The sequence below is a fragment of the Chrysemys picta genome, chromosome 1 (assembly GCF_011386835.1).
Source record: "Chrysemys picta bellii isolate R12L10 chromosome 1, ASM1138683v2, whole genome shotgun sequence".
Taxonomy (NCBI): domain Eukaryota; kingdom Metazoa; phylum Chordata; order Testudines; family Emydidae; genus Chrysemys; species Chrysemys picta.
Window position 1 is genome coordinate 67,387,497 of NC_088791.1, and position 24,747 is coordinate 67,412,243.

General features: G+C 43.0%; 2 protein-coding genes across 5 annotated transcripts in view; both read right to left on the minus strand.

Moving 5' to 3' along the window:
- PTPRR (protein tyrosine phosphatase receptor type R) overlaps nt 1–24,747 on the minus strand; it is a 214,020-nt gene that overhangs the window by 115,572 nt on the left and 73,701 nt on the right. The window contains exon 1 of one of the 4 annotated variants that reach the window (XM_065558902.1): nt 7,278–7,844. The exons of the other annotated variants lie outside the window; for them this stretch is intronic. The gene's annotated coding sequence lies outside the window, so the exon portion shown is untranslated. Of the gene's footprint in view, nt 1–7,277; nt 7,845–24,747 lie in introns of those variants that run through there. 4 annotated transcript variants of the gene reach the window in all.
- LOC135973822 (uncharacterized) lies at nt 17,374–19,916 on the minus strand. The gene is made up of 2 exons (XM_065558931.1): nt 18,938–19,916; nt 17,374–17,943 (listed from the first exon to the last, which is right to left on the minus strand). The coding sequence occupies exons 1-2, from the start codon at nt 19,512–19,514 to the stop codon at nt 17,468–17,470; spliced, it is 1,053 nt and encodes a 350-aa protein (XP_065415003.1). The 5' UTR covers nt 19,515–19,916; the 3' UTR covers nt 17,374–17,467.

Consider the following 24,747-nt stretch of genomic DNA (forward strand, 5'->3'; position numbering starts at 1 on the left):
TTTAATATATTGGTCAAGACCAAACTATAACTTACTTTTAACCACAAGACACTCATTGACTTTTATAGGAGTCACACTACAAAAGCCCTTCACATAGCTTAGAAAGTTTAAAGGTACAAATCCAACACTATTGACTGGCTATATTGCTTGCATGTTTATTTTCACTGACAATTTTGCCAATAGTAAAAGATGAGTAAAACATTCTGGTTAAATTAGAAATCTTCCTGAACCTTTGCGCAAACGGAACCTTTTTGGGGAGATACAGAACACTTCTTTATTTTCATGCCCTTCTGTCTCTCCACAGGACTAGAGCTGGGGGAATAATTGATTTTTCAGTTTCGTGGCAGTTCTGAAAAAAATCAGTTTGGGTTGAACTGAATCGGAATGTTTTCAGAATTTTTGGTGAATCAAAAGAGTCTGTTTTGGGTCTGTTCTAGGGGATTTGAAGCTAGATCTCCCATGTCCTTGGTAAGTGCCCTAGCCATTGGGCTAAAGGTTAAAAGGGGGGAAAGCAGATACAGCAGCAGCAACACCTCTTCCTCCAGTCATTTTTTGAATGGCCAAAACTATTTGCCTCAAATTCATGAATAGTTTTGGGTCACCCAAGATCACATTTTTGTCAAATAAACTATTCAAAAAATTTCACCCAGCTGTACTTGGGACATGAAGGAGAAGAGCTGAAATCCAACAAAAAAAGGTATTCTTGTACTATTTCTGGGCCCATTAGAAGAAGGATATTCATGAGAAAGCCTCTTTTTTGTGTTTTCCAAACTTCCTTTGCAATACTAAAAGATCTGGAATGTTTAGACAAACATCATGGCCAAGATTTTCAGAAGTGACAGGTAATTTTGCTGCTTCAATTTTTGGATGACCAGCTTGAGATTCTCTGACAGAGCCTGATTTTCAGAAGGGGGGTAAGTGACAGACTGACAGCATCCTGTAATATCCTGAACAAACCTTGTGAAATTAAGATAAACTCTATTGAATTAAGTTAAACCTTATTGAATTAGGGTTAGTACCTCTGGGGTACAGTGCATTAAAATGTAATTGTGTATGTCTCATTGTGGCACTATATGTACTTTCTCCAATAGGGAGGGGATGCTAATGAACTTCCACTGTTATCAGCCCTTTAAAGCCGCCCCCTGGAGAGGTTCACATATACTCAAATATGGATTTTCCAGGGATCAACATACAAAAAGTATTTTTTTGATAAATATCCTGGATTCAGGGCCTTCTTCCTGATCTAGCAAATGGACAGGACCCTTGGTCCACAGAGGGCCCCAATCCTTTGAGAAAGGTTGGAAGGGCAGGTACTGTGGCCCCTTAAGACCATGCACTTGTTCTGAGCTGAAGCTGTGATGAACTTGTGATCACAAAGGAAACCCTGGGGGTGGGCAGTTGAAGGACTGCTCCTACCAGAGCCCATGTTAGAGTGGGGATTGGGTCTGGTAAGGTTATTAGCATGCATGCAGGTTATTTTATTGTTTTCAATATATTTTCTCTGTAGTGTTTTTACCCTAAGCATACAGTAGGCTTGCATAGAAAGAATGATGTGCTACTTGTGCAACAACAGGGAAATTTCAGAGCCTTTTCCAGTCTTGGAGTCTTTCCCTGAGGTGTGGAAGGGCTCCAGCAATGGGAGCTGGCAGAGCCTTTCCCTGCTGCTGGAGTTTTTCCCTGTGGTGAAGAACTCCAACAATGGGGAGCTAGTAGCCGTTCCCTGCTGAGGGAGTTTTTTCTGTGGAGGGGAAAGACTCCAGCAGCAGGGTGACAGCAGGCCACTACCTTGCTAAAAATAACAGTGTGGACGGGGAAGTATGGGTTGGGCGAGTAGAAAGCATGCAGGGTATGCGCTCGAGTACATATCCGCACCCTTCAGGTATGTCCTTACTCCAGTTGCCTAAGTAGTGCCTCACCAGCTACACTGCTCTTTATACTCAGGCTATGGGGGCTATGCAAGTATGTGCTTTACACGCTGCTGACAGAAGTGTGCAGTGTAGATCCACTTAAGGAGCTTTTCGGTATCCATGTCAGGGTGGTGCAGGGGTCTCGTTGCCTGATTCCCCTCTCTTCTGGACCTCTCAGCAAGTCCCGTCATTGCCCTAATTCTCCACCCATTTGTTGTGGGGTAGGTCACGGGGGTGCCCAGTCACGTATGGTCACAAGAAAGGGAAGAAGCGGTACTGAAGCTGGTTAGGTCCTCTGTGAATGACACTATGGAACCTGGTAATACAGCCTAGTGTCCCGAGTCAATAAAGCAGCCCTTCCACTCAGGGCAGCGAGGCCTAATGGCCAGAGTCAATACAGAAGCCCCTTACAGTCAGGGTAGCTTGGCCTAATGGCTGGAGTTAATAAAGCCACCCTTGCAGTCGGGTCAGTGTGACCTAGTGGCCAGAGTCAATAAAGTCATACCCCTCTGTGGGATTGTGTGGCCTATTGGCCCATTGGGGAAATGGGGGGCCACTCAGGAGGGTGTGACATCCCAGGTAGGGGAACTTGGGCCCTCCCTGTTCTTCCAAGCCCCAGCCCAGGGCCCTGGCAATGGCGGGGTTACTCGCCACTGAGTCAGCAGGGATCCTCCCGAAACACGCTGATTGGTTCTCCGGTTCACCCACCAGAGCAAAGTCTAAGTCCCCGTGCTGCTTCCTACCCTGTCTTCGCCAGTGAGGTTCCCATGGGTCTCTGGGGTCCTCAGGCGGTGTAGCTCCTTATGGCAGGGCCTCCTCTTGGGGTTGGTCAGGCAGCCTGGAATCCAACTGGGGCTCAGTGTGCCTTGATTCTGAAGTTGGGTCCTGTAGCAGCTCCCTGGAGAGAGCCTACAGCTGGTGTCCTCTCCCTTCAGCAGCCTGCCCAGACTGAGCTGGGCTGCTTCCTTTTATACCTTTTGTACCTTGCCCCAGCAGAAGCGAAGGAGCATGGCTTCCATAGCCTGCAATGCACAGTAAACCCCTGCAGAGCCACCTGCAGCCCATCACACCTGGTCAGAAGTGAGTGAGACGTGGGTCTCCATCCAAGAAAGGCAACAGCTGGGGATCTGGAGGCCTGAGACTGAATGTCCTTGCTGGCCCACTAAGGGGAAATACAGGTGCAATTGCCCTCAAGTGTTCCAGAGTGCTCAGTACTTTCTGAAAACCAGGCCTTTTAAAGATGTCTCAAAGTGACCCTTGGTTGTTAGGTGCTGATCTACACTGAACCTCTCAACCCTTTGAGCTTTGTCCAATACTACTGTAATCACCGAGATATGGGAACAAAATTGATAGCATTGACTTTCCTATCTATTTCAACGCCATACAAACCGAAACCAGCCAATATTAAATATCATGTTTGTCATTGCATTTAATCTCCTATCGTTTAAGAAGCATCACCTGAACTGCATTCTGGGCCTGATGCGAAAAAAATAATCTCCATAGTTTGAGGACCACGGATACTTCACAGAACTCTCCAGTGCTGCCAACTTTCATGATTTTATCATGAATAAGTGAGAATCTTAGAATTCATTTGATAAAAGAGTACGTTTCTAGCCTCACGGTTGCTTCAAAACGTGAAACCTATGGGCTCCAAAATCAAACACTAGCTGTATTATTATTATTGTTTAAAAAACCAAACTCGTGAACTAAAGACAATCTCATGATTTTTGAACTCTTGGAGTTGGCAATACCAAATGCATCATATCCATACAGACTCTCAGGTGCAAATTTCTCTTCTCTTGAGCAGGTGAATGGATAGATACTGAAGACCAAAAGTATAGTTTACATTTAAGCGGAAATACTAACACTTAATATTCTCAGACTCATACAGGGTTTTAACTGCATGACTCTCACAGACATAAATGTCAGTTTGGTATTTTAGGTCTCCCTCTCCAGTCCAGGCCGCTAATACTGCCCATGTTGGACTCTTGAGAATTATGTTGGATACCAGATGCTGCAAAATGGGACAAGTTTTTCATGTGTTGACTAAACACTGTGGAAAAAACTTTAAGAGGCCACAGCCCATCTATTTTTCTTTAATGAGGTTTCCATTTGAAAGTCAAACAGTGAGAGCAAGAAAGTGCCCTTTTTTTAACATTACCGCCAACTCTTTAATGATTGGAAGCCAGGGCCCTTCAGTGTGTGTGTGTGTTGGTCAGGGGTTGGGCGGGAGGAGGGATAACATTGTCTCTACCATTCCAATAGTCAGGGCATCCCTCCAAGCTAATATTTTGTAAACAGACAACCCAGTTTTCATAATAAATTTTAGAAAGAGATTGACAGCAACGTAGAAGGTAGTTCATTCTTTATGTATTTAGATTTGTTTGCTATGCCTATCCCAGGCTCTAGGTGTTAAAACAAGCCATTCAAGAAAGTCTACACTCATAAATCATGCAAAGAAAAACCCCACAGTCCTCCTATATCTTCCCATCCATAAACATCTCTTCATTTTTAGGATGCATTTTATTTGTAAGTGTTTTTAATACTGTAAAAACATCCTTACTTTCCCAAAAGGAATTTACTCAACAAGTGGAATACTTAGCAATTTGGAATGCATAGACTTTATTACCACCATCACTTCTTTATGTTTTATTTTTATTACAGGCATTCCAAATTCAACTATCACAGCAGCACTGTCACCACTTACCATTGTGAACCCTCTTTGCCCTTCCTGCTTAATAAGCATATAACACTAGTCAGGACTTGTTCAAGGCTTAAATCTTGAAAGTACTGATTAAATATTAACTGATTAACTGCTTGCTTTATACTTGTACTTTGCTCATTTTACACTTTGCCCTTTTGCTTGCATTGCATTTGCTGCATTGGATCCAGGGTAGGAAAGTGAGATGAAACTCCCTGAAGATACTTATGTGGATGACCTCAGTATTTCCCTGGGTCTGGCCTTCAAGTCTTGCTGAATATGTCTACACTCTAAAATGGGATTATGGAGAAATACTGGCGCTGGCTCTCATCCAGCTAGGCAGTGAAACACAGAATGTAGCCATGCTGTTACAAGTGGCGGGATGCCCAAGCCATCTCAAATACATGCCTAGGGTTTCAGACGGGTATGTGCTGCGGGCAGTCAGCCAATCCCACAGCTCGCACTGCTGCAGCTACGCTCTGTGTTTAGCTCGCTTGCTCAATGAGAGCTAGAGCTGGGAATCACACCCCCAGCTCAAAGTGTAAACATACCCGCTCTTTTTTCACATTTACAGTCAGAAAGGAATTTTATTGGGCATCAAGTCTTTGTACCCTCCCTTGTTTTTCCCTGTTCGTTACTCTTTCCATTTGTTTTTGCGGAATTTTTCCTTCTCTGTTTTTCCTCACCTCCAGTTCTTCAGCATCTCCCCCTCCACACAAGCAACACAAGCAAGAAGAAACTTGAGCAGTGCCAATTGCATCTGTGCAATTCAATTTCGGATAATGGATGCAGCAAGACAAATGTACCTGTGGTCACTTACATTTCCCCTTCCTTTATACCACACAACCTCAAGGAGGAGACTCTTAAGCATAGAATAATACAAAGAAATAATAATAATCTATACAGTGAAAAAGTGACTGTTCAGTTGTCAAAAACTAGTGGAAAAGATATGTATTCATTTGCTTTACGGGTGAAGTTCACATACTGGGCATTTGCAGGAACCAACATAACAGCTCTGAGGCTACTGCTGCATTTTAGGGATAAGAATAGCAGTCCCTGCCTCTCTAAATCCACACTGTGAGAGTCCGTAGCTTCTGGGTGTATGCATGGCTCAAAGGAGGGTGAAAAGCCCAAACGGCACATTCACCATACCTAAGGCCCAATCCCATAGGGGACTGCATGTGGGTGTCCTGCTGTGCTTAGATGGAGCCCCACTGACTTCTGAAAAACACGACATCTGCCTTATTATAAGGAAAATCAGCAATCATGTAAGGAAATACTGTGTTAGAAGTTATTTCCATTAGCAAAAGGTTCTGGTTGCCTTTTTTTTTTTAAGTGCTTGATTGGAATCTAACTGAAAATCAGGGGCCAAATTCATCAGTGGAGCTGCACCTGCATATACATGTGCTGAATTTGGTCCTACGTGTTTAAGCCTGAATTTTTAAAAAACTGTAGGAAATTTCAGGAGAAGGTGCTTTAAATTATATATTATATTGTATGTATATACTATATATGATGGTACCATGCAGAGAAAGGAATTTCATATGAGATTGTGGTTGTTTTATTTTTAATCCATAACACTAAGTAGAAGCCATTGATTTTAAAATTATTCTGACAAATTAGCTCCTATTATTTACAAGCCTAATAGCATGTAACTATGATAAGGCAGAAATCAATTTAGTTAAGGGTCCAATCCTGCAAACACTTACTCACGAGTCATTCCAATCCACACAAATGATCCCATTGAAATCAATAGGTTTACCTGCATGAATAAAGGCTGCTTCTATGGCAAGACTGGTGACATGTGAGCTAAATGTAGACATCTCTGATCTTTATACCAAATAATCTATGGGTTAATCACTCCCTGCCTCTCTCCTAGACTAGAACTAACTTTCCTGACAACGATAAACATTAAATTGTACGCAAATCTTCTAAAGTGATGGGGGAAGCTGACTTAATTGGGACCAAAGCAGTCAAAAATATAATAGAACAGCCCTACAGTGGGTATGGAGAAAGGGTTGATGAACTAAATGGCTCTTTTCCCTGTCTTTTTTCTAGGATTTTATGACCTCTTCTGACAAGCAAAAAACCTCCCCCAAAACTCTTCAGACAGATATTGCATACTTAAATAATTACCTCTCTTGGGGGAAAAAGGGAAAACGAGAAAAAAAGTTTAAATTAAAAATGCAGATTTTAAAAAAATCTTTGCATTTGTTGAGCAGAACAAGCAGCAAGAACAAGCAAAATATTTTTTTAAGTTAATCAGAATTCTAAATTTTGCTAATACATAGTGTTCTGTCCCTGTGACAAAAAGGCTTTGGAAATATAATACCTTCCACAAATTGTTGCAGCAATAATTAAGAAAAAAATTCGATGGAGCTGCATGGCTATAAATGAGCCCATAGTTGGTAGTTTATTTCCCAGGTCTCCCTTGTGTTAAAGATACAGCCCCATGACAACAATACAAAGATCAGTTTTTGGGTTACTATGAAAAACGGATGAATCCGCTAGAGTTTTCTGTTCACCATACAAGAAATACAAAACCAAAAATACTACAGTGCATACAATCCAACATTTCCTGCACACAATAAGTGTTATCCACTCACTATATCAATTTACTATATTAAACAGACCTATATCACACTGAATAACCTGATGGAGTCTCTTACTTTTCCAAAAGCCGTTCAGGTGCTGCTGTTGTGTCCACATCCATGTGCAAAATTCTGTGCATCTCATTTTCACATCATCAATCAGCCCTAATCATGCAGGTTTCTAAGTCAACAGAGAAAGAGAAGCTAATCCCATTCAGCCTCTAGAAAGTGACTGCCTGGTATTATTGCTAGAGACATAACTGGTCCCAGAACTGCTGAGGTGTGCTCCCTAGGGGGACACCACAGATACTTGCTGTTCCTGCAGTTTACCAGAACTGGAATGTACAGAGAGGATGCTTCTCATAGTAATTAGCAAATCTGCACAGAGCGGTCTAGAAGGTGCGTTACGTAAGTTAGTCATCCATCAGGTATCAACAAGAAGATCCCATATCCAGAATGAGTAGCCCTATAGAACTACCGTATTCAAATAGCTGCTTTCTACTGGTTCCACCATGCAGCTACCTGTGAGCAACCTGACTCTGAACACAGAGCGGGATTTTAGCCCATTGAAATATTAATCTCAAATGATAAACAACATCAGGTTTCCAACTGCCTGTGTTGTTATTGATTGGATTGACATTGTGTACCTAGTGACCTTTACTCCCTCTTTGCATAGATTTTTCTTCCTGGAGCAAATTTTGCTCCCTATTACAATACCAATATAATAGACAACAGAATTTGGTCCCATGGCTGTTAACTTCAGAACTACTTTTGTAATCAAAATAAAGAAGTTTAATCACAAGCTGAGTGTTGATTCACCGTGTATCTCAGCAGGACACAAAATATTGCAAACAATGAAGCTCCTTTCAATAATAAATAATAATAATTCTATGCTCACATATAGAACTATTTTCATTTATGGGTCTCTAAACATTTTACAATGGAGAAAAAGTAGCAGAAGTGTGAAGTGACTTGCTTGCAGTCATGCAACAGGTCAGTGACAAAGCAGTGAATAAAACCCAGGTCTCCAGATGCCCAGTCCAGCATCCTATCCACTAAACCATATTTCCCTTTCCACATTTTTGGTTTGTCATATTACACTGTATTTAAAATATTTTAGTATAAAATTTGATTAATACTGAGCCATAATCACATTTAAAACTCCTCTGGTAAACAATTTCTAAAGTACAGAAAGAAGGTATTACATGCATATTTTATTTGTAATGGTGTAGAAGATTGACAGAACCTTTGGATCTGGATTTTTTAAACCTATTTCACTACATATGCTCCTTTTTTATGTTTGCATACTGTAGCATAAGCCATAAGGTCCTGCTAGATTACATTAAGATCTATTTTTAGGTACTTATATGATCCTCCAGGGCCCAGATTTTAAAAAGTACTTAGGTGTTGCAACACCTAACTGATTAAGCAACCTAAATCTCATTTTCAAAAGTGTTTTATACATTTAGGAGTCTAAATCCCATTGACTGTCTATGGGACTTAACTAAGATACACATTTTTCCTTATGAAATATTAAAGAATGTTGTTATTTGTTTTGATAACCTGGAAAAAGATTAGAAATTGGCCTTGACAAGTCATGTACTTTCATTCTTTTACTTAATGTGGTTTGAATACACATTATGACTTATAAGTCTTTTAAAGTACAATGTGTTATTAGAGATTCTAAATTGTCATCCTGAAATTAAGTTAAATTCCCAAGATTTCATTGGTGTTATTCTGTTGTTTCTCTTCTTCTTGTTATTAACCCTCTCTTTTCTTTTATGCTAAAAATACACATACAGAGAACTGATCATAGAGTTGTTCAAAAACAGGAAAACAATTTTGCAAAAAGTTACAAAAATTTCTTGTTTATATTTTACAGAGTTCAAAACAGACCCATTTCCCATTTTCATGAAATTGATTGTTAAAAGTTTTGAACCAAATTCACATTTTATATTTGTTATTTACCAAACCTGGTGAATTTTGAAAATTTTGAAAATTTGGTAAAAATATTTTAAAAATTGATAAAGTTGATAATTTTCCACAAAAAAATTGTTGTTGAAAACAAGTGTTTTTTTTTTTTTTAAACCAGTTTGTGCAAAAAAGTGTTGCCTGGCTCTAATAGAACATTCTAACACATAATATACACATACATATACAAAGACATATTTGTAGAGTTTTAACCATGAACAAAACATATAGATACACACTGTAGGATGGTAGGAAGAGCAGAAGCTGGAGGATCATATTGGGAATTTAGAAGAGAAGCAACAGTGCCAGGATCGGGTTATGTTTGAAGGGCTGGGAAGACAGAAACAGAGGAATGGTATACAGGAGCAACCAGGAACTGGCTTAGAGAATTAGAAGAGCAGAAGTAGAGAACCGGCAATTGGGATTAAATTTATAAATCCAATTTGCTTCCACTGGTGGGAATTTTACATTCATGTTTTTGCTAAATTCAAAATGTGCTAACTCAGTTTGATGAATGGGGTAATTTTTCACTTTAGGCACTGTTCACACCTATTTGGATACTATTTATTTCATTCTTTCTGTCTCAAAAAGACAATTTCATAAGGGTGTCTACACAGCCTGTGGTAGAGAGCCTCCCAGCCTGGGTCGACAGACTCAGGGTGGCAGGGCTAGCACTGTAAACACAGCTGTGCAGACAGTGCCTTGGAGCTGCAGCTCCGGTTGGAGCTTGAGCTCTCAAGACTAGCGAAGAGGGTGGGTGTCAGAGCCTGAGCTCCAGCCCAAGCCACAACTTCAAGGTGCTGCCTATTCAGCTATTTTACAACATGAGTGTGAGCCCCATTAGCCCATGTCTGTTCACCTGAGCTAGGAGGCTTGCTTCCATGGGCTGTGTAGATATACCCAAAGAGGCTAGAAAATTTAAAGTTTTCCTTTTAATAAAAAGGGGTTTGCTTCTGAAGAAAACTGCAGATCCTCTGAAAAGACTGTAATTCTGTGACTCCATCTACATTTCTATGACAAGTGAATTATTGTCCCTGGATTCCACATATCTAACTAGTGACTTCATATTATGAGGGAAGAGGAAGCTCTATGGCCAGTATGGTTAAGGACAATAAGATTTTTTTAAAATCAGGTAGAAAATTAACCCTAGCAATGGTATAGTTCTGTTATTAGATGGAGATTATAAAATTGCCACTAATGGTGCAGAAAAGGCAGAAGGGTTCAATAAATATTTCGGTTGTGTATTTGGAAAGAAGCTGGCTGATGTATTCATATCTTATAGCAATAATGAAATACTTTCCATCCCAACAGTAACTAGTGTGACAGACCCAGACCAGTGGGGTACAGGAGTCTGGTCGAGGGCAAATATACTGGTCACTGGATGAGTAGTTTTCTGTTCCCTGAGTGACCAGAGCAGGGGCTGCACTAGAGTAATCAGGAACCTGCTAGAACCAGTTAAGGCAGGCAGGCTAATTAGGACACCTGGAGCCAATTAAGAAGAAGCTGCTAGAATCAATTAAGGAAGGCTAATCAGGGCACCTGGGTTTTAAAAAGGAGCTCACTTCAGTTTGTGGTGTGAGTGTGAGGAGCTGGGAGCAAGAGGCCCAAGGAGCTGAGAGTGAGTGCTGCTGGAGGACTGAGGAGCACTAGTGTTATCAGACACCAGGAGGAAGGTCCTGTGGTGAGAATAAGGAAGGTGTTTGGAGGAGGCCATGGGGAAGTAGCCCAGGGAGTTGTAGCTGTCATGCAGCTGTTACAGGAGGCACTATAGACAGCTGCAGTCCACAGGGCCCTGGGCTGGAACCTGGAGTAGAGGGTGAGCCTGGGTTCCCCCAAAACCTCCCAATTGACCTGAACTGTGGGTTCTCCCAGAGGGGAAGGTCTCTGGGCTGTTCCCCAACCCACATGGTGAATCTCTGAGGCAAGAAAATCCACCAATAAGCGCAGGACCCACCAAGATAGAGGAGGAACTTTGTCACACTAGGCAGGATGTTAAACAGCAGCTACTAAAGTTAAATGGTTTTAAATCTGCAGGACTGGCAACTTGCACCCAAGAATTGGCTGAAGGTCTCTTTCCAGAATCTGGTCTTGGCCCAATTCTATTCAATATTCTAATCAATGATCTTGAAGAAAATATAAAATCATTACTAATAAAGTTTGCATATAACACAAAATTGCTGGAGTGGTAAATAATCATAATGACAGATCAGTTCTACACTGTGATCTGAATAAGCCAGGCTCACTTGAACAACATTTTTTAATGCAGCCAAATACAAGGTCAGATACGTCTAGGAACAAAGACTGTAGGTCACCCTTACAGGATGACGGACTGTGCTTTGGAAAGCAGTGACTCTGAATGGAACATAGGGATCATGGTAGAGAACTAGTTGAGCATGATTTCCCAGTGCAATGCAGTGTCTAAGAGCTAATGTAATCCTTAGCTATACAAGGGATACAGGAGAATATCAAGTAGTAGGAGTGAGGTGTTAACCACCGCTATATACAGCATTATTCTTTCTTCTTTATCCTTCCACATCCTCATGTACATAAGGTATCCACCAATTTCCACCATTTATTTCAGTCTTGTGCTGGTCTGTTTAGACTCCTGAGTGTTATGCTGATGGATTTGGCTTCTTTGTTGTTCTGCCTAATACCTCTCTAGGTTGTCCTTTTTTCCTCTTTCCAGAATTATCACTTGCCATGGAAGTCATGTTGGTGGCATCCTTAAACCATGTCTTATATATGTCCATGATCATCTTCTTACCATACTTGATGATTTAGATTTGTTTTCTCTACTTAGAATTTCTGATATTGGAAGAAACTCTTTCCAAAGGACTCTGAAGATATTTCGCAGGCCTTTACTTAGGAAGGAGTTGATCTTCTTATCAATTTCTGTTTTAGATTTCCATGATTCTGCTCCATAAAGGACAGACATGATGCCAATATTAAAAAAAACAAACATGTTTTTTGTCAGTGCCACTCATGCTACTTTTACAAATCTTTTCAAGTTTATGAAAGTAGTTTGCTGCTTTTGATATTTGTTGCTTGGCATCTAGCATAATATCCCCATTATTGCACATTTCACTCTCTAAACACGTAAAATGACTTACTATTTCTAGCGTTTCTTCTCTGACTCTAATGGTTACTTTTGGGACATTTATAGCCAAATATTTTGGCTTCCCATTGTTGATGAACAAACCAACTTGTTTTGTTGTATCTGGCCAAAGCTGGGTCTTCTTTTTCATTAAACAGGGCAATCTCATTAGCAAAAATGAGATTATCCAATTGTGCTTTCATTCATCCACAAAATTCCTCAGTTGCCTTCTGGGGTTAATTTCCTCATGACATAGTCAATGACTAGTGCAAACAATAGTGGGGACATAATACATCCTTACTTTACTCCATTCTCACTGCAGATGACTGGTTGATGATGTCACCATACCTGACTGCACATTCTGCATGATCATATCTTGATTATTCTAATTATTTTTGCTAGTATTCCATAATGCACATAATTCTCCAAAGATTATCATTAGGTTTCTGGAAATCTACATAATTTATCAAAAGAGGTGCATAACAGCATCAGTAAGACCAAGACCATTCTTGGAAACTCTGTCCAGTTCTGGTGTCCCCACTTCAAAAATAATATTGACAAATTGGAAAGGCTTTAGAAATGAGCTTCAAGAATGATTTGAGCTTTGGAAGTCGTGCTTTATAGTGAAAGACTAAAGAACTCAATCTATTTAGTTTATCCAAGAAAAGTTTAAGAGGTGACATGATCATGATCTAAAAGTGCTTACATAAGGAGAAGATTTCCGATAGCATAGGGTTCCTTACTCTAGCCATCAGAGGCATAACACGATCCAATGCTTGGAAGCTGAAGCTAGACACATTCAAACTGGAAATAATGTATACATTTTTTTTGTATAGTGAGGGTACTTAACAATTGGAACAACTTACCTAGGGATGTCGTCGATTCTATATCATTAAAAGTCTTTAAATAAAAACTGCATATCTTTCTAAAAAGATATGCTTCATACAGAAGTTATGGGCTTGATGCAGAAATAATTAGGTGAAGTTTTATGGCCTGTGCTATATAGGAAGTCAGACTAGATGATCATAATGGTCCCTTCTGGCTTTAGGCAGCTGTGAATATCCCATATGTTTTATCTGCATGCTGTTCTCAGAGATTGCCAACAGTTAATTTAACTGATCTGTTGAATTTAAAATTGCGCGCACACACACACACACACACAAAACAGCTTTAATTCAATGTTATTTCATTAAAATCACACACACACACACACACACACACAGATTCAGCAGTACATGATGATTTTTTTTTTTACAGTCCATCTGCTTCTAGCTTTGTAAGCAGATAATGACTTTATTACGGCTAATGAGCTGAATCTTACCAGGTGACACAAAGCACCTGAGGGGTGACTTGAACAGACTACAGTTTACTCTTGGTTCCTGAATGTGTTATTTAATTAGCAACATCAGTTTTGAATGCCATATATGCTGCCCACTGAAAACACAGGCAATTCCAAACAGGCAGCCAGCCTTCTTTTCTCAATGACATTTGGAGAAAAACTATGATTTGCTTCACACTGTTAAAAATAATCGAAGGGAAACATTTTTCATGCTGTGTGTCACTCAGATAAGCCTAACAATTCCACACATGAACAGATATTTTCTGCTACTATTTTGGGGCAGTGGACAGAAATAAGATGCTAATAAAAAGTGTGCCCCTCAGCAAAGTTTCCCAGAAAGATTTTGCCTAAACAATATTAGGGTGCCAAACAAAAACAAAAGCCAACCAACCCAACAAAACCCTACTCATTTTCCTGAGTGAACCAAGGGCGAGAAGGGCCAGTACAAAGACTTCTGCATTGCTTTAGTCTCCCATTGTGGCGGGTCAGACAGTGTGTGCATGCAGAAAGGGGCACTTCAGGGAAGATTCTACAGCTCTTGTGCCAGAGGGAGTCTCTGCATTGACCCTGCATAGGTTGGCACCCAGAATGGCAAGAGGGGCAGGATTTAGGTTTACAGAGCTTGCATGGCCCTACCATAGCATGCACGTGGTGTGGAGGGAGACAAAACAGTTACTATGGTGGGGCTGTACTATGTAGGGGTGGAGTTCCCTTTCTCCACCCCTGCACTTCAGCCACATGAAGACTGATTATTCAGACATTTCTCCCTTCCATGCAGAGCCCCATTTCCAGCTGCTGTCCCTACTTTTACTCTCCTCTGCACCATGCTGCATGGAGCTTTTGTAACTAGAGCCCTCCACAGCATTTTGGAAGTGAAATAACTGCTTGCTGCCTTTTATTAGTGCTCAGAGTTAAATAAAACCCATGCAAAATCTGTAAAAATCACAGAGAAAATGATAAACTCTCAAAAGAGAAGCCCATCCCGTTGGCCCTACAGCTGTAATGCCCAAAGCCATCCATCCAGCATGTTGGCACACAGATTACATGCACGCATCAGCTAATTTTATGTTCCTACCACTCAGTGAGACGTAGGTACATAATGCATTCGTTTATTATCTGTCCATTATGATTTCAGAGCACTGACTCAATACCTCAAGGGTACTGAGGGACACTGCTACTGTAACATTACACACATTAAAATCGACTTTATAAAAGATTAATCACAACACTAAAATGAATGCCTAGAACCCATCTGATTACACTTACATGTGTCTGGATAAATATTATACACTTAAAATAACTCAAGCTATGACATGGAAATTAATAATTGGCTAGAGACAGTGGCCCTGTGCCACAGAAGACCCCTTGAGATCTGTGGGCTTTGGGAACACAGAACCCCCCACTTTCCCTACTAAAGGGAAGGAAGTAATTCCATGAAGGGAAACCTTACTGAGGCCTTGTCTACACTACGAGAGTAGTTCGATTTTACTTGCATCGAATTTTTGTAATCGATATTGCAAAGTCGAACGTGTGTGTCCACACTAAGGACAGTAATTCGACTTTGTGCGTCCACACTAACGGTGATAGCGTCGACATTCGAAGCGGTGCACTGTGGTCAGCTATCCCACAGTTCCCGCAGTCCCCTCTGCCCATTGGAATTCTGGGTGTAGCCGGCAATGCCTTCTGGGTAACAAAATGAGTCGAGGGTGCTTTTGGGAAACTGTCGTCATCCGTCCATCACTCCCGCCCTCCCTCCCTGAAAGCGCCGGCGGGAAAACAGTTCGCGCGCTTTTCCAGTCATTGACAGCGCGGACGCCACTGTACTCCGAGCATGGAGCCCGCTGCGACCATCGCTGCAGTTGTGGCCGCTCTCAACGTCTCGCAGCTTATCATAAAGGTTTCCCTGAGGCAGATGCAGAAAAGTCAGGCAAGGAGGCTACGGCACCGCGGTGATGTCCTGAAGTCTGAGAGTAGCACAGACCTGTCAGAAAGCAGGCGACCCAGCGCCGAGGACATCACAGTGGCAATGGGTCATGTTGATGCCGTGGAACGGCGATTCTGGGCACGGGAGACAAGCACTGAGTGGTGGGACCGCATAGTGCTGCAGGTCTGGGATGAATCCCAGTGGCTGCGAAACTTTCGCATGCGGAAGGGAACTTTCCTGGAACTTTGTGAGTTGCTGTCCCCTGCCCTGAAGCGCAGTGACACCCGGTTGCGAGCTGCACTGAGTGTACAGAAGCGAGTGGCCATAGCCCTGTGGAAGCTTGCAACGCCAGACAGCTACCGGTCAGTCGCGAACCAGTTTGGGGTGGGCAAATCTACCGTGGGGGTTGTTGTGATGCAAGTAGCGAAGGCAATCGTTGATGTACTGCTGCCAAAGGTAGTGACCCTGGGAAACGTGGAGGCGATCATAGATGGCTTCGCAGCGATGGGATTCCCAAACTGCGGTGGGGCCATAGATGGAACTCACATCCCTATCCTGGCACCGGACCACCAGGCCACCCAGTACATTAACCGAAAGGGATACTTTTCCATGGTGCTGCAAGCACTGGTGGACCACAGGGGACGTTTTACCAACATCTACGTGGGATGGCCGGGCAAGGTTCATGACGCTCGTGTTTTCAGGAACTCTGGTCTGTTTAGACGGCTGCAACAAGGTATTTACTTCCCGGACCACAAAATAACTGTTGGGGATGTGGAGATGCCTATAGTCATCCTCGGGGACCCAGCCTACCCGCTAATGCCCTGGCTCATGAAGCCCTATACTGGCGCCCTGGACACTGAAAAAGAACTCTTCAACTACCGGCTGAGCAAGTGCAGAATGGTGGTGGAGTGTGCTTTTGGCCGTCTCAAGGGGAGATGGAGAAGCTTACTGACTCGCTGTGATCTCAGCGAAACCAATATCCCCATTGTTATAGCAGCTTGCTGTGTGCTCCACAATCTCTGTGAGAGCAAGGGGGAGACCTTTCTGGCGGGGTGGGAGGTTGAGGAAAATAGCCTGGCTGGTGATTACTCACAGCCAGACAGCCGGGCGATTAGAAGAGACCAGCGGGAAGCGCTGTGCATCCGGGAGGCTTTGAAAGCAAAGTTCCTGAGTGAGCAGGGTAACCTGTGATTTTATAGTTTGTGTACTGAGAAGCTAAACCTGCCCCCGTTTCTTTACCCAGGTAATGTTGACTATCCTATCCAGTTACATACCCCCTTCACCCCCCCTCCAACACACGTGTCGAAATAAAAATAGTTCTACTTTGTTAAAGCACACCGTTTTCTTTAATACTGTTTTAGCGGGAATTTTTTAAAACTGGGACGCAGACTGTGGTGCGGGGCGGGTCTAGTGTTGTGACGCGAATGCAGCTTCTAAACTCAAGGATTGACAGGCTCCGCTGCGGTGGGATGCTTGTTTCAACGGAGCCTGTCACCCCTCCTGATCGGGACTGTGTGTATGGGAGGTCTATTTGACTTTGTGGCAGGGGGAGGACGGTTACAGATCCCATGCTGTGTGGCTCTGTGATCCTGTCTAAGGACCGGCGCTTAAGATCTGTAACTGCCCTCCCCCGCCACAAAGTCACAGAGCAACCCACCCCCCCCAACATTACATCAAAACAACCTCCCAGACTAACCGGGGCAACTAGTCACTGCATCACTGCACTGTGTATGTGCCCTGCTGCTGTGCCTGCCCCCGACTATGTACCCTGCCAAAGGAGACTGTCCTGTCCAATTTCCAACCCCCTTTCCCCTCCTCCTCCAAAAGAACATGATTGAAACAGTAGTTAACAGAAACGAATTTTTTATTATCAACTACACATGGCATTGGGAGGTGAAACTTGGACGTGGGCTTGTGTCAGGCGGGAAGGAAAGAACTTTTCAAATTTTGGGAAATGAGAGCCTTCTGCTACTAGAGCTCTCTGCAGGGGTGGAGTGAGAGTTAGCAGGGACTCTGCCGCCTCTCCTTCTTTGCACTTTGGGTGAGGTGGGTATGGGACTTGGTGGCGGGGGAGGGCGGTTAGAGATGGACTGCAGCGGGGCTCTGTCCTCCTGCCTCCGTTCCTGCAGAACATCCACAAGGCGCCGGAGCGTGTCCGTTTGCTCCCTCAGTAGTCCAAGCAGCGTTTGAGTCGCCTGCTGGTCTTCCTGCCGCCACCTCTCCTCCCGATCCATGTTGGCTTGGTGCATTCGGGTCAAGTTCTCCCGCCACTGGGTCTGCTGTGCTGCCTGGGCTTGGGAAGAGGCCATAAGCTCAGAGAACATGTCCTCCCGTGTCCTCTTCTTCCTACGCCTAATCCGCGCTAGCCTCTGGGAGTGTGATTCCAGGCTAGGTTGTGAGACAGTCGCAGACGGGGCTGTGGAAATGGGAAAAAGGGAGTGAATTCCTCTGAAAGATAAATGTAGTTGTGAACAAAGAACATAGTCTTTCTCTGTGAACAAGACCATGCACAGCACCTTTCACATGCGCACTCAGCACAAGGTCGAATTCTCGGCCTTCGCATTCTGTGCCTGGGGTCTTGAACAGCACATTTGAGAAGCGAGGCAGCACAACGGAATTTCTGTTGCAGGCAGACATGGTAAGCCGTACACTTGTGGCAGTTTAAAACTTTTATATTACCACTGGCCTCATTTCACATTTAAATCAATGTCAGTCCCTGCTGCCAGCAATCCGGCAAGCGGGAACTCTGCCCCTGTCCCACCCCCTCGCGGCTGTCCCCGGGAATGATCCCTTTCGGCTGCCCCTCTCCCGCCTCCACCGCGTGGCTGCAAACCAGCGGTGACAGTTCTGTAAAGGAACGGGAAAGCAGTCCCAACACTAACATTCCCCTACCTAATTAAAAGCAGGTCACCATGGCCGACATCACCCTGATGAGGATCTCCGAGAGCGACAAAGAGAGAATGCTCCGGGAAAGCCTCCAAAGACCAGGGCCGTATGCCGCCCTGCTGTGCAGAGCAATGATCCCCGAGTACCTGATAATCTCGTGGCGCGGCAACGTGTCGTACTTCGGAGGACCCAATAAGGCCGCTCTCCCCAAGAACCTCATGCAACGGCTTTCAAGTTACCTCCAGGAGAGCTTCATCGAGATGTCCCAGGAGGATTACTGCTCTATCCCCGCACATATAGACCGCATTTTACTGTAGCTGCAGTAGCAGGGAATACACAGTAGAGCGGCTTGTGCAGGACAATCACTGAAAACCGGACATTGCTAGATTTCTTTTCAAAACTTGCACTGCCCCTTACTAAACCGTTAAGCGCCTAGGGCACACTAATCATGAACAACCCATTCTTTTAATTGTTAATATTCCTGTTTTGTTAAAAATAAATGTTTAGATGTTTACAACACTTACTGGCTGATCCTTCACCAGATTCTGTGTCCGGGGTAATGGCTGGGGACGCTTCGTAGGGGATCTCTGTAAGGGTGATGAAGAGATCCTGGCTGTCGGGGAAATCAGCGTTGTGAGAGCTGCCAACTGCCTCGCCCTCCTCATCTCCTTCCTCATCTTCCCCGTCCCCTAACATGTCTGAGGAACCGGCCGTGGACAGTATCCCATCCTCAGAGTCCACGGTCACTGGTGGGGTAGTGGTGGCGGCAGCACCGAGGATGGAATGCAGTGCCTCGTAGAAACGGGATGTCTGGGGATGGGATCCGGAGCGTCCGTTTGCCTCTTTGGTCTTCTGGTAGCCTTGTCTCAGCTCCTTGATTTTCACGCGGCACTGCGTTGCATCCCGGCTGTATCCTCTCTCTGCCATGTCTTTAGAGATCTTCTCGTAGATCTTTGCATTCCTTCTTTTGGATCGCAGCTCGGAAAGCACGGACTCATCGCCCCACACAGCGATGAGATCCAAGACTTCACGATCAGTCCATGCTGGGGCTCTCTTTCTATTCACAGACTGCATGGCCATCACTGCTGGAGAGCTCTGCATCGTTGCCAGTGCTGCTGTGCTCGCCACGATATCCAGACAGGAAATGAGATTCTAACTGGCCAGACAGGAAAAGGAATTCAAATTCAAATTTTCCCGGGGCTTTTCCTGTGTGGCTGGTCAGAGCATCCGAGCTCGCACTGCTGTCCAGAGCGTCAACAGAGTGGTGCACTGTGGGATAGCTCCCGGAGCTATTAGCGTCGATTTCCATCCACACCTAGCCTAATTCGACATGGCCATGTCGAATTTAGCGCTACTCCCCTCGTCGGGGAGGAGTACAGAAGTCGAATTAAAGAGACCTCTATGTCGAACTAAATAGCATCGCAGTGTGGACGGGTGCAGGGTTAATTCGATTTAACGGCGCTAACTTCGACATAAACGCCTAGTGTAGACCAGGCCTGAGTTTCCCTTGTCCCTCTTCAATAGGAAAACCTGCAGGAAGGAACTATCTGGCACTTGGTTAACAATTCTGTGGATGATGCCACAGAAAAGAAAAGAATTGAAGTCACTTTCCCAGAGTTGTGATGTTTTTTCAGTAATAACATTAAGACTTGCTTTTGCCACTAAAATTACCAGCTGTGACTCTGAATGTACATAAGGACAGACCTGCCAAGCTAGTAAGTGGCATTTTACAGTCATTTTTCAGAACAGAGGCAGTTCTGGTTCCAATTGGGCACATGAGTAGTCCTATTAACTTCCACAGGATGACTCACACACGTTTGGTTATGCATGTACTTATAGCTGCCTTGCTGGATTTGGGCCTTTGAAGCTTTATACATCTTACTTAGTGAGATAAAAGAAAATATACTTGATCTATAATAACTGGATTTATCTGTATTCACTGCTCCATTTCTTTTCATTCTTATAATGCGATGGTTTCATGATCATCATATTACTTATAGGACCCAATATTTTCCAAATATTTATTTGTTAGCATGAAATCTAAAAATACCTGCTATGAAATAAAATTAAGATATTACATGAAAAGTTAATATTTATGCTATTTACAATATATGCTCTGGTGTTAGATGCTGTACAGAGTAGAATGTATTTCATGTACATTTTTCTTTGTATGGTTTATATTAAAGTATCACAACAATTGACCAGCACTGAAATAATTTACAGATTCATTTGATACATTTCCTTTATCCTTCATGTTTATGTCTAAACATAATAAAAACATACAGTACCATGAAAGAGATCTATTATTTCCTGTGGAGATGCGAGATTCTAGCATTTCTTTCACAAAGGAGTTTTGGTAGCTGTAACTTGCTCTTCTGTGACCCCTCACCATCTGTTGTAATCCTTCTGTATGTAAAATGCATCCAAACCATTTCATATGTATAAAACAATCTGAGTTAAAAATGCAACTATTCAACCATAAAATGATGATGTGCTTTTCAGAAAAGCACCCACTTTAGTCATTCAGCTGATCAAGTTAAACCACACGCTATTAGGATTAGATGGACAACCAGTTTAGGTTGGCAAACTCACAACTAGGAAACCTCTGGGGAGGGGACTCTCTCTTAACCTGTTTTGTTTCCCCTGCGTACGTCTATGGGCATTTATTTTAATTTAATGTCTGTTTCAAGATACTTACTACTTGATCAAAGGTAGGACATAGGGCTAGGAGAATGAGGCAAACATTTTCAAGTTAAGAGTGCCTAAAGTGCCTACATCTGTATTTGTATGCATAAATAAAGGTTGAGCATCTGCAATAGAAGTCAATGGGAGGGCTGAAAACTTGCCTTAAGAGGCCATTCTGGTTCATGAATGCAAAGGCCAAGGTGATGAGCAAAGGGGAAAAAACAGTTTGTTCAGGTTCATTATTTCTTTATGATGAATCTAGAAGGCCTGAAAATGGTTTATTGGGTGGAAGGGGTGGGGCTGGGGGTCAGCCTCCCCCAGCCAGCCCTTCCATGCTGCCCAGCCTGTGCCATCTGGGGCTCCGGTGGCGATTTAAAGGGCCCGGGGCTCCGTCCACTGCCGCATTAGCAGCAGCAGTGGCCACGAGCCCCGGGCCCTTTTAAGTCGCCAGGCCCAGGGCAGCTGCCCCTTCCCCCTCCACCCCCCCGTCGGCCCTCCTGCCGACATAGCACTGTCCACACTACCACTTATGCCAGCAAAACTTATGTTGCTTGGGGGGAGTTTCACACCCCTGAGCAACATACATTTTGCTAACATAAGTGGTAGTGTAGACATGGCCTGAGTCTACACTTGAAAATTATATCAGTATAGCTACATTGGTCAGAGGTGTGAAAAAACACACTTCTGACCAGTGTAGTTATGTCATACATAACCCTGAGTGTAGACGCACCTAGCTACGTTGACAAAAGAATGCTTCCATTGGCTTAGCTATTGTTATTCGGAGAAGTGGTTTTCCTACATAGATGGAAAAACCCTTCTGTTGGTGTAGGCTGCATCTACACTATGGGGTATGCTTGCATAGCTATGCCTGTTAAGTCTCCATAGTATACACATACCCTCAGGGTTTGTGTGTCTTGGAAGACTCTAGGATGACTGGATAACTAGTGAATTGACGACATCCACAAGAGTGCAGTGAATGGGAACTAAACAAATGAGAGGGGAAAGGAATTTTAATCACACTTTTGGGTTTTGTTAACATCTGTTTAACTTCCATGATTAACATTTTAGACAAAGGAAACTTTTGAGAGAGATTCAACCTCCCACCCTTTCATTTAAGGCATGAAAGTCATAGGGCTTTTCTACACAAACATTTTGTTCATGGCAAGCTGGGATGTGAAGGGCCACCATTAACCTGCCAGTTCATGTGGACCTTACCGATGTGCACTAACTCAGATCCTACCATTTATGTTGGCAAAATTTATGTTGCTCAGGAGTGTGAAACTTTTGCTTGGTGTGCTGTAATATAGTTCCATTTCAAAGGGGTAGATCAAGGTGCACTAAGGAACTATTAGCATATATCAGCAGGTCCACATGGACACAATGAGTGGCAGGTGAGTGCAGGGTAGATTTATATCCCAGTTTGCTGCAAACTAAACGTTCTTGTTGACAACCCCATAGTGAACATGCTCTGAGAGAACTAGCAGGTCCTCCAGCTAAATCAAGGCAGTCTGGACTTGACATTCTTAATATTTTTTAAGGTAAAACAAATAGATTTTTTTTTAAAAGCACAATCCCATTTATTTCAGATCATTTGCAGGTCACCTTGAATACATATTCTGGGATATGGAGGCACAGAATGCAGATACTATAGTGATGAGCACAGTATAAGAATGGAATAGAATTGGTAAGAAGATTCAAAGCCCAATATCTTTATGCAACATTTAATTAAAAACAGGTCTAATAGGCTTCACTCTGTTTTGCTTCTTGCAAACGAGCTGCTCACCTATTTCATTAACTGCAGAACATTTTTGAATGGTAAAGATAATTAAGTCCCCAATACTTCAAGGACTTAATGCATGTGTTTAACTTTATGAATCTGAGTAGTAAAGCTAAGCACATGCATTAACTACATGCAGGATCAAAACCTTAGTACTAAAAATGTTGCGATCCATTTCACATAGAGAAAAAATACAATTTAAAAAAAACCCCAACCATTCACTGACTTCCATTCACTAATACTGAAACCTAAGATGAAAGCTTTTTCCATTAGGATATATCATATTTGGTTAACAGGAATTTATTAGTGATATTTTGATCACTGGAGGAAGGCGCCATGGTTACTTAAATGCAATAGAAACATACTGAAAATTAAATTTCCTTTGCAAAATGTAATACAAAGTCTCTAAAATTCAATCCAAATTATTCAGAATAATATCAACAGGCTTGATAATGGCAGGAAAATCAGACAAATTTAGTTTTGCTTCTTCAACACAAATGAAGAAGGGGGAGAAGAATTTCTCCATTGTGGTTGTACACTATACAACCACAATAGGAGGGCATATAGTTAGCACAAATCTCTGTGACAAAATTGAGACCATTAACTCCTACTGTTCAACTGTCTTGGTGTAGACCAGGGGTTGGCAACGTTGGGCATGCAGCTCGCCAGGGTAAGCACCGGCCAGCCGCGGCCAGCACATCACTCGCCCGCGCCTCTTCTCGCCGCCCCCATTGGCCCGGGACGGCGAGTGGGGGCCGCGATCGGCCGAATCTGCCACGTCAGCAGGTAAATAAACTGGCCCAGCCCGCCAGGCTGCTTACCCTGGCGAGCCGCGTGCCAAACGTTGCCGACCCCTGGTGTAGACAAAACAGCTATCAACAAATTCATTTCAACCACAAATGAGTTTTTCCATCTGCTAATATCACTGTGCAAGGATATGAAGAATTCACAGTCAGACTTCGGAAACTTCTGGTCAGCGAGTATTTAATCAAAGGCTTTCATTCTAGCATCCAAATACAAAATGAACTCTCCTACTCATTTCAGTCCTAAAACTACAAACATCTTTCTAGCCTGCATTTGCTGAAGTACATTTATATTTTCACTGAAAGACAAGGACTCAACAGATAACCTGAAAGATTATGCCACAGTTCTGGAAAACAGATTTTAACAATACCATGTGTGATAAACATGGCAGTGATCAGTAACTCCTGTCCTAATTCCTCCATTCAAACATATTTACTCTCACCAAGGAATCAGAAAAAAAGTAGCCGGGACTGCATGGTTGTGTCACATGGCATGCATTTCACTGTAGTAAGTCCTGCAGCATGCCTGATTTTCAGCTACGGTACATCAATGACAATACCACCACTAATTGTCAGAATACTATCATCTCCTGGTATTCCACAAATAGGTGTGAGCCATTCTCCCCATTTTAACAGTAGTCATCCTATATGCCATTTCATGCTGTAGCCCTCTGTGACACTTCCTGGGAGTATTTTCTGATTAGTTTCATCCTCTTCATAGATTAATATTCATAATGTGTTTGGGAAAAGCCTGTCCATTTCTAGTGTCTGATCTCTGATTGATTCCAAGAAGATGACATATTTTTCTTTAGATTTGAATTAAATTTAAATCCATGATAAGTGTTTGCTATTGTAGATTTCTGAGTGCTGGTCTGTATCATACAGGTAGTGCCTCTTTAAATGGTTAACACATACAGAAATTAGAATATATGGGGCACAGATTCTTGTCATGGAACAAAATCCATTAAGAAAGTACGTGATGATCTTGGTTGTATTTTTGCATTGAAACATAAATTCCCTTCAAACAAATGTGGTCAGCCAACTCGGAGCAGAGAAGAGCGTGGAGGGA